This window comes from Alexandromys fortis, unplaced genomic scaffold (genome assembly GCF_014885135.2).
Source record: "Alexandromys fortis isolate MF-2015 unplaced genomic scaffold, M_Fortis_MF-2015_v1.1 scaffold_333, whole genome shotgun sequence".
Classification (NCBI taxonomy): Eukaryota; Metazoa; Chordata; class Mammalia; order Rodentia; family Cricetidae; genus Alexandromys; species Alexandromys fortis.
In genome coordinates, this window is record NW_026068330.1 from 894,014 (window position 1) to 904,534 (window position 10,521).

Genomic DNA, 10,521 nt, shown 5'->3' on the forward strand with positions numbered 1-10,521 from the left:
TGAGCCTTGATTTCACCATTGAACACAATGTAACATTTTTTTTAAAAGAATAATAAAAAGTGCCCAGTTCAGGATCATGTTCCCCATTACTAGAAATCTTTGATAGAATTAGCTTCATAGATTGCATAGATGTTCCATTGCACCTGTTTTCCTGAATAGAATATCTTATGTAAAAATGCAAGTTCTAATGAGGAGATGTTTGGACACCAAACCAGCTACAAAACCATTGACCTACACTTAGGTTGTCCTGCCTGGAGAGTGTTTTCTTACAGGAACCTAGTAAAATCTTCATCATTGAGACCAAGGAGACTGCATCCAGCAACTGATGGGAGCAGATACATAGTCTTAGAACTAAATATTTGTAGAATTCATGGAGTCTACTAAGGAGTGAGAGGAAGGATTGTAAAAACCAGAGGGCCCAAAGATACCAGGAGATCATAGTCAACATAATTAACTAATGTCTGTTTGTGGAAATCAGGGACTCCGTAGGGCTGCCTTAGGTTCTCAGCATACCTGTTATGGATAAACAGCTTGGCATGTTTTTGGGATTGATAACACTGGAAACAGGGTTTGTCTGATTCTTTGCCTTACTTGGTGGATGCTTTTTTCATACTGAGTTGACCCATCCAGGCTAGTCCTAGGGTATTTGCCTGGTCTTATTTTAGCTTGGTATGCCATATTTTATGGATGTTCCTAGAATATCTGCTTTTTTGGGGGGGGGAAGAACAGGATGCATCTCGGGGAGAGCAGAAGTATGGGTGGGAGAGAAGAGTAAGGAGAAACTTTGTTTGGAATGTACTTTATGATAAAAAAATTACAAATTTAAAGAAATATTCAATATGATATACAGGGACTCCTCATGGGCCAACACCAAGCTTTAGATCTATTGGTATTGGGTTACTGATGAGAATAGTATAGTGAAAATAACAATTTTATATATGTTTAGAATTTTCAAACCTGTCCATTTTACACTGTGGATATTTCCCCCATTAACTCCTACCCTTCATTTTCTTCATATTCTTGGTTTTGCTACAATGTGGTAGACAATTTCATTTCTAAGTTATTAGTTATTTGCATAAGTAGCTCTGTATTCATATACAATATATAAAAACTACTTCAAGTTTAATATAGTATCTGTATTTCAGACACAATTTTAACTAATACAGTTATCTCCAGTTACATTGATTTTCCTAAAGTTACTTATTCTTTCAGATGACCTAGTCCTATTGTGTCACATATATAGGGAGGTCTTATTGCTGCAATCATCTGCTGAAAGTTACAAAGTTTATTTTCATATAATATAGCAGATCATGCTGAATTAAACATCAATGTGCAAATATTTCTTTTTTAGGTAATTTTACCTCATTTCAGTGAGGTTTTGTATGAAACCTTCAGGTATGGCAAATATTAATTATATTTATCTGAACTTATGCTGTAATTTCTCAAAATTCAGCAAGTTTTGAAATTTCTAGTCACCACCATTATCATCACAACCACCTTCTGTAAATCAATATGACAACCTTGTCACAAAGTGGAGCAACTCCTCAGGCCAGAATCTAATAAAAGCTTAGGTCCTGTTGTTACATCCACAGCATCTGCAGAGCTGAGGAAGTGGTGTGAGATGCATTTCTTCAGACAGGATTAGGACTTGAAGTTCATCATCCTGTTGCTTGACTCAAGTGTCCTCCACCACCTTCTCAAACTGGACTAGGTACTTATTTAAGAAGTCCCCTGTTCTTGAATATGCAAATTTCCCAAATCTATTATGGTAAAAACAGGAATGTCCACACCCAACAACAACCTATGATCAGTGTCTTCTCCACAGTCACTGATCAGACAAGGCCCACACCATGGGATGGAGTTGTATCATTCTCTTCCTTTTGTCAGCAACTAAAGGTAAGGGATTTCTAATTCCAAACCTGAGGAGAAGATAGGGACTGAGGTGACAAGGTCTCTGACAATCTACTCTGTCTATTTCTTCATAGGTGTCCACTCCCAGGTACAGCTGCATCAGTCAGGGCCTGAACTGGGAAAACCTGGGACCTCAGTGAAGTTGTCCTGCAAGACTTCAGGCTTCACCTTCACTAGCAACTATGTTAGCTGGTTGAAGCAGAGGCCTGGACAGAGCCTGGAGTGGATTGGATGGATTTATCCTGGAAATGGTAATACTAAGTACAATGAGAAGTTCCAGGGCAAGGCCACACTGACTGCAGACAAATCCTCCAGCACAGCCTACATGGAGCTCAGCAGCCTGACATCTGAGGACTCTGCAGTCTATTTCTGTGCAAAACACAGTGTTTCAACCACATCCTGAGTGTGTCAAAAACCCTGGAGGGGCAGGAAGCTGCCCTGAGACTGAGATGACAGAGAAGATAAGCCTTAAGACATTCACAAAAATAATCATTCTGAATGTTGTTTTGTCTCTCATTTTTTGTAAAAACTTTTGAAAATTATTTCTGTGAATGAAGGCATGCTGATTTAAGATGACTAGTGTACACCATACCTTCACAATCTCTTCACCAATGATCACATTCATTGAAATGTTTCTTTATTAATAAAATAAAAAAGTGAAAACTGTGATTATGAAGTATTATAAGAAAAGTATTCATCTCTGGATTCTAAGAGAATTTGGCATTTTGAAGGTAGTTTTTAATACACTGATATATGATTTTTAACAGTAAAGATCAAATGATAACTGCTGGGAAAACAAAAGTCCTTCAGATTCTTAAATGTTACATGACTTCAGGTTTATAGTTAGCTCTGGCTGTGTGTTCCTGCAGAAGTTCCTGTCTCTTAGAATGATAGACATGGTCCAAATGAACTGCATATGAAAATAATTCCTGTAAGTTGGTCAAGTATGATTAAATCACATTTCACAAAAATCATTAATCAAATCAATGTATGTACATGTTAATTGAAGTAGGTTCTGAGATCCTACATTATTTCCTGGTCCCATATTTACTTCTTTCCCAGTCTCTGACACCTACCACATAGTTTCAAACCTTTATAAAATATAGACCTATACTGAAACGTCATTACCTCTTAAAGACCATTGGATGTCAACCTTGTGGTCACCTTTGTTCTACAGTGTTTCAATTTTTTAATGGCTGAGCACTTGTGAACATCATCACTCAATTGTGCTGTCTACCAACTCACTTCATCACCAGCATTCACTGCTAGAGCTATATCCAACAACACCAGAGAAAAGAGTAGGTTTCATGGAGATCTGAAATTCAACTGAGGTGCAGCTCACTATTCATTCTTGAAACATCTACTCAATATCACCTTAGATAATGAAGGAAGAAGAGACAGCCATATTTTGTGCACAGAATGAGCATGTCAGAAATTTTTGGGTAAAGGGAGGAATCTATGTACATAGATAAAGCAGAATTATTCCAACCACCCTATAAATGTGCCTGAACTTGACCCCTATTATATTCTGTGCCATTATATGGAAGAGGGGTCACACAAATCCATTTAAAAGTAGAATGAAATTGAACACTAAGTCGAGGATTAACTTTGTTCAAATGATTTCCTATAAAAGAACAGCTTCCTCCAAAGCATTGATTTGGTTATGAAGGCCCCCGTCTTCTATATTTTTAACAATTTTTGCATAACATATTTGAGAGTCAATAAACATGCTCTGTAGGTATGAACCTGTTGGACTAAGGCAGTTGTATATACAACAGTTCTTATATTAGTAATGAGTATAGTAATGCCCAAAATAAAGCAGCATTAAATCATTTGGGCCTACTAAGAACATTAGTAATTTATTTCATAGCACATGTTAGACAGGCTCATTCATCATATGCCCCAAGTTAGGAAATTAATTGTGTTGAATTTTTGATAATAATAAATGAATGAAAAGGTACAATGTAATCCCTACTTCATGCTAAAATTGGGGCATTGCAGTTGGGAAACCCAAAATCTACAATGTTGACCAATTGCAGTAATTGCAGGATATTTCTCTCATTTTTCATTGTTCTTGCCCTGTAGGAGCATCTGAGACTAGGAGTGTGTAGTCTTTGAGGCTGGATCAGGATATATATTCTGAGGAAACTGCTAAAGTTGATGCTGAATTTGCTGGAGGTGTTTGTGGTTGATTTGAAACCTGTTGGAACAGAGAAGCTGTGGACTCATGGTCATTGTAGATGAGAAAGCAGATTTTCAATATTGAGAGACAGAGAGAGAGGCGTACCATTCAGAAAATAGGCTGGTGGGAAACAAATCAAATCATAGCTTGGTGGGACTTTTCTTACTTTTATTAAGGTTTCTTCTCAACCTGTGGGTGTTGGTGAATTCAAGTTGATCTTTTGAAGCCTATAAGAGTCTTCATAAAGAAACAAAAATTCCATAATATTTTTATTATTTGTGGTTATAATAATAGTGGTAGTATTTTGTCAGAATCAGAATAGTAGTTTATCAGTTTTATTAATTACTGCCAACATTAATAACTGTTAGAGTCCCAGTGTAACAGCAGAATAGCAATTGAAAAAAAAATCTAGAACATGTTTTTTGTTTACCTAGCTCAAATCACTTTTGTATCATGACTTAAACCTTCTCTTTCTCAGATCTTCATAACTTGCTTTTATCTATCTAAATAACTTGCATTTTGTAGAAGGTGCTGCACGCAGGCCTGCTTTTCGTCCCACCCGGCTCCCACATGGCTAGCTGAGCTACAGAAATAACAACACACAAACTGTATTCAAATAAACACTGCTTGGCCCATTAGCTCCAGCCTCCTACTGGCCAACTCTCACATCCTTATCAACCCACCTCCATTAATGTGTGTAGCACCACGAGGTGTGACCCACCAGGAATATTCTATTGTATGTCCATCTTGGGCTGGAGCTTCATCGCATCTGCCCTGGAGAGGAGAGGCATGGCATCTGCCTAACTTCTCTTCTTCCCAGCATTCTGTTCTGTCTACTCCACCTACCTAACTTTCTGACCTATCATTGGCCAAGGCAGTTTCTTTATTAACCAATGAAATCAACAGATTGAAAAATGACCTTCCCACATCAGCATTTCACATGTCCTAAGTTATTTGCTTTGTTTCCAAAACATTTTTATCTAAGCCTTCACATATTCCCATACTTTAAGCCTTAAAATTTCACCCAAATTGAAACCTTCATGTCTTATTTAATCTTTCTCATTTTGACCTTAATATATGTTGTTATAACTTTAGACCAAAATTAGATCTGTATTTCTTATATAATTTATTTTCTCTTGACCTACATATAATAATTTAAGCTCTTATGTCCTCAGACCTTATATAAATTTATGTTTATATGTCTTAAAATATCTTTATATTTCCCTTATCATTTTTTTAATCCTTATAGCTTAAGTTTAAATTTTATAGCTTTTTTATCCATCAGGAGACATAGGTGGTTGGTTAATGAAGTAGTCATTGAAGAGTGAGTTCCTTTAAACAAAGTAATAATAAAAAAGTTGTTTTGAACTTGTTTGGTGAGTTTATTTAGTTTTTTGGAATTTGATAACAATACAAATTGCTTTTAGCCATGACATTAGCCATAGAAAGTGAGGTCAGTGGCTTAATTTTTACTTATGAAGAAAACTGAGAAGGTAGCTGAAGCCTCTGAAAATTGTTTTTTTATTTAAAGTAACAGTATTCAACAAATTATAATTTGAAACATAATCTTAATGATCCATGTATCAATTAAAATGAATGGGACCCAAAAGTATACATCGTTTCAACTGAGCCTTGGTAACAAGCAAGAGGCATGGTAGTTTTGTGTATAATGGGAAATTTAAACATTTTAAAGGTCAAAGGACTACGTAAGAAATTATTTTTTTACATTACTTAGCATGCTTAATCACCTTTGCTTCTATATCTTCAACAACTCACAATTTAATTAAATTCATTCTTAACAGTATAAGTTGTATTTCAACTTTATTAATCTATGTTAGGTTTAGAAAGCTTTTAGGGGAGGCAAGGAGTTAAAGCAGAGAGATGAGTGGAATTATGAGGGAGCAGATGGGGCAAGTGTCTTGCTAAGAAGAGATTCAATCTGGGAGTCTCCAAGCAGACTGACAGAATTCTCAGATAGAAATATGCCAATTTATAGAGGAGAGACTTCCCTCTCCATGTAATGGGGGCCAGGTAGGGCTAAAGGTAGCTTCCTGACACACTGATGTGATTTTTCTAGTAGAAATAAACAAAGACATAGCTCCACAGTGGCACTTACCTCTGAAGGGGAAAGAGAAATAAGAAGTAGAATTATCCCAAGTGTTGCATTAAATTAAAGAATATAACAGGAAAGTATCTTAAAAGAGGGTGTCCAAATAACTGTTCCATGGACAGTGGCAGACATGCATAAGAGTCCTGAACTACAATGTTTAAGAGTTCCCCCTCATTTTATAAGAAGAACAGGTGATATAGTATAAGGTGGAGACCAATCTTTATTATGATATTTTGCAGTTTTTTTCTCTAAATCAGAGGCATCATGAGGATGTAAAGGTCCTTAGAAGTGTTATCAGATGTTTCCAAATCATTATTTAACAGAACAATTAAATCTTCATGCTTTAGTAAAGGGGGTTCTTCAGGAACAGGAGTCTTAATTGTTACATACCGTTAATAGGAAAAATTTTAGAAACATTGTCAGGGATACCTATCTCTGCTTCTGTAGACAGAGTTTGCTTAATAAGTTTACAAAAAGAAACCACTTGAACAAACACATTATCAGGACCATGTTTAGTTTAACAACAGCTTATATCTTTTAACCTGCTTTTCTTAAGCTTATAAGTCTTAATTTCCACTGTCTGACAACCAAGGACTAGTTTACTTCACAAGAATTTTCACAAAATGTGTTCTTGATTATTAATATAATTTTCTTCCTTCTTTCCCTTCCTTAGTCCCTCCATCTTTTCTTTCTTTCTTCTTCCTTTCTTTATGGGCACATTTTTAAGAATATTAATATACTTGTATCTCATAGGTGTTAATCTGTCTCATTTTTGCCATTCTTACTTCTCACTCTTCATACCCAGCCTTTTCTCATATGCAAGAGACTGCAGCACCTTTAGTGAGGTCCTCCCAATGGCCGTGATTAGGGGATTGTCTCTTCTTCTTGGAAAATAGCCAGGATATGCTTCTGTCATGAACAATATCCAATAAGAGCTGTTGCTCTACCTTGGACACTCTTCTTGCTTATTGCCATTCATGATTCAGCAGGTACCACTGCAGGTCCAAACTCACAGTGTAGGCAAGTATTAGACACTTTTATCTTGGGGGAGGTGTAACTTAATTTGCTGGGACAGACAAGGGGGATAAAACTTAACTGAGGCCAGTATAAAAGAATTTCAATAACTTTTTTTCTGTATGCTATGTTGTATTGTATCTATACTGAGTCTTTTTATTTAGACTCACTATGGCCCATAATATTTATAAGTTATATATATAACTATATATACATATATATACATGTGTATATATACATATATGTATATATATATATATAATCTTCTTTTACATTTTTGTGGACCATGACTTATTTTATTTCTTAAATTTTCACTCCCATCTAGTTCCTGGTCTATTTCTCATCCAAGGGCCCTGTTAAACCAAACTCACAGCAAGTAGATTATTTCTGCAGTTACATGATCTGGGCGTCAGTTGCTGGGAGCTATCCCCAATGGTCGACAGGTCCCAGCAGAGGATACAAGGATTGGTGAGTAAGGAAGTGAGTCAGGCTATGATGGTTGACATAATCTTGTATTCTGATAGACTGGATACCAGAGTGCTTCGTTTTGATACAGAGTTTAGTAAGTAGGTATATATTCATGTCGTTTCAAAACATAGAGCACATAATTTCTTTTGTTTTTGAACATGTGTTTCAGTTCCTTTTGATCATCTTTAAGCCATCATTAATAAACTATTACAGGATAGAGTTATCATTTCCAATCATTTTCCTCAAGTTTTGACATTATTATATCAGAAAACTCTGTTATAATTTTTACTCATTAACTCCATAACCAAAATTTTTTTAGAACCTAGAGGCATGTGGCAAATTCTTTTCAGGATGGTTAATATGTTTCTACAAGGACATTTGACCAAAAAAATTTTCAAGCCATTCCAGGCAGGCTTTCATGCCACAATCAATGTATTATTAACTCTTAATGGTCAGAGTGCCCACTAAAAATCCTCATGCAAAAGCTGCTACAGTTATTATTCAAATTCTGGCATAATGCAATGTCTATATTTTATATCATTATAGAATAGATTCATCATCTTTCTACATCATTTTGCCCATCTAAGACTCTGTGTAGGACAGAGGTAACTGCAGCTAATCTAACTTTGTTGTAGTACATGCCATGCTATTGCCTGAGTGTATAGTTGTAAGAGGCTTGTAATCTGAAATGTGGCCAACTCCTATAGCCCACCAAATCTTGTTGACCTTTTCAAACTGACTTTGTTTTGATTATCTTGTCCCAGAGAAAGTATAGAAAAAATGTTTAAAAAATATCTCAGAAAATCATAAAGAAATGGCTTTTTTATGTGTGTTACATCACTGAAGGTGTAAAGAAGATCTTCAAGTAGATAAGAATATCTCCCTAAAGCAGGGTCAGAACTGCCCTGAGGAAGCTTAGAATAGCATTACTTGAAGCAAGCATAAACAACGTTATATTAATGGATATTAATGGATTCTTCAAATCAAAAACTGGCATTGTTGATCCATCAATCCTTAAGAAGCAAATGGTAGCAGAATCTGATAAAGAAGTTGTGAACTGAAGGAATTCCAACAGACTCTGGATTTCATTGCCAACATCATTACATCCATAGACTGTGTTGTAGTTGAAAAGTGAGATCTTTATGATACAATACTTCTGAATCAAAATCTGTTGCTGCTAAATAGGAAACTAAGTTGTGAACCACTTACCTCAGGTTAAGGATATTTCTGCATCAGGGCCATGGAAACACTTTTGGGGAAACTGACCCATGATTACTCAGCTGACAAGACCAGATGTGCATAGTTCTGCTGATTACTGGTATGGAATGGACAAGTGCACTCTCCAGAGTTCTGTGCCAATGTCTCATGGGGGCAAGATGATCAAAGGACCTCCAGGGCATCACTGCTATGGTTGACTCAGAAGAGGATCATATGGCCATGAACCACTGATATGTGAGGCACATTAACAAACATGGGCATAACAATATGATTCTCAATGGGATGAAAGAACTCTGTCTGCACAATTGTCAGTATGGACTAGGAATGCATTCCTCCACACAGGTTTAGGACTTGGAACTCACCACCCCACTGAGTAATACAGAAAACCTTTAACTTTTCTGTCTGTATCAGACAGATTCCTGTTTTGATCTAAATAATATCCTTCCTTATTCATGTGTAAATTAAAGAGATAATGTTTGTAAATACAGTGACGTCCCTAGGCCCTACAGTATCACATGAATGAACTCTCCTGTTCACTGTTCCTGAGTACCCAGGTATGAGGGCTAGAATGAAACTGGATGATCGTCTACTTGGTTGCAGAAGCTATAGGTAAGTGCATTCCTAGTACCCAGCCTCAGTAGGGAGCCAGAGACTGAAGTGACAAAAGCATCCTTACAACAACTGTAAGGTCCAGGTTCCAGTAGAGCTGTTTGGGGCTGAAATGAGGAGTCTGGGAAGGGCAGGAAAGGTGTCCTGCACCGATGTTGACTCAGATAACTTCTCTACTGGGTGAGGCAGAAAATGGGATATGTGCTAGAAAGGATTGGGTATATATTCCTAAGCATTAGTAGAATAAATTAGGAGAAGGAGTACCAGGAGAGAATCACACTGAATACAGACACAATATCCAACACATGCCACATGGTACTCAGCATTCCAATATATGAGTACTCTGACATTTCTTATTGTGTAAGACACAGAGTCCCAGTATACATCTGAGGTGTGTCAGAGATTGCAAAGGTTCAGGAAGCTGCCTTGAGTCTGAGAGGTCAAAGCAGAATAACCTGAATTTCAAAACTTATGGTTAGGTATAGAGGGAAGGAACAGCTAGACTAAAATTTAATTCTCATTGCATAAAGAAATTTCTAGTAACCCTGAATACAAGTTTCATGGAGCAAATAGTTTTAAATTAGTGAAGTTAATACACATAGTCTCATGTTGATGTCAATGTGGACATACTTGTCTATTTAAATTGGGTCAGTACTTCGAGAAGAAATATTTCATCACGTATTAAATTAACATCAAATTCCTAGGTGATGACAAAAAAGACTGTTTACTATTAACAAAATTCATCCAGCAACACAGTTCATATTAATGAGATAGATCTGAGGGGTAGGTTAATAATTAATCATTAATCACTGACTCCAACTTCATAGTCTTCCTCTATTCCAAGAGCCTGCACTACAGTCATAAGCCTGTTACAGAATACTGACACAGTGACACAAGATGATCTCCTAAAGTGTTTGGGATGCACGGGTGTCATGGTATCCTTGGCGCTTTGCTGAGGACTGTTTAGTTTGAGTAAATTTCTTAACAACAAATAGCACAGAGATAGGTG

At 36.5% G+C, this 10,521-nt stretch overlaps 1 gene segment (V, D, J or C); it reads left to right on the forward strand.

Moving 5' to 3' along the window:
• Positions 1–1,804: 1,804 nt before the first annotated feature.
• On the forward strand, positions 1,805–2,314 carry LOC126495218 (Ig heavy chain V region VH558 A1/A4-like). The segment is given in 2 exon segments: positions 1,805–1,896; positions 1,986–2,314. Coding segments are annotated over 2 exon segments (375 nt in total).
• The last annotated feature ends 8,207 nt before the right edge of the window (positions 2,315–10,521 follow it).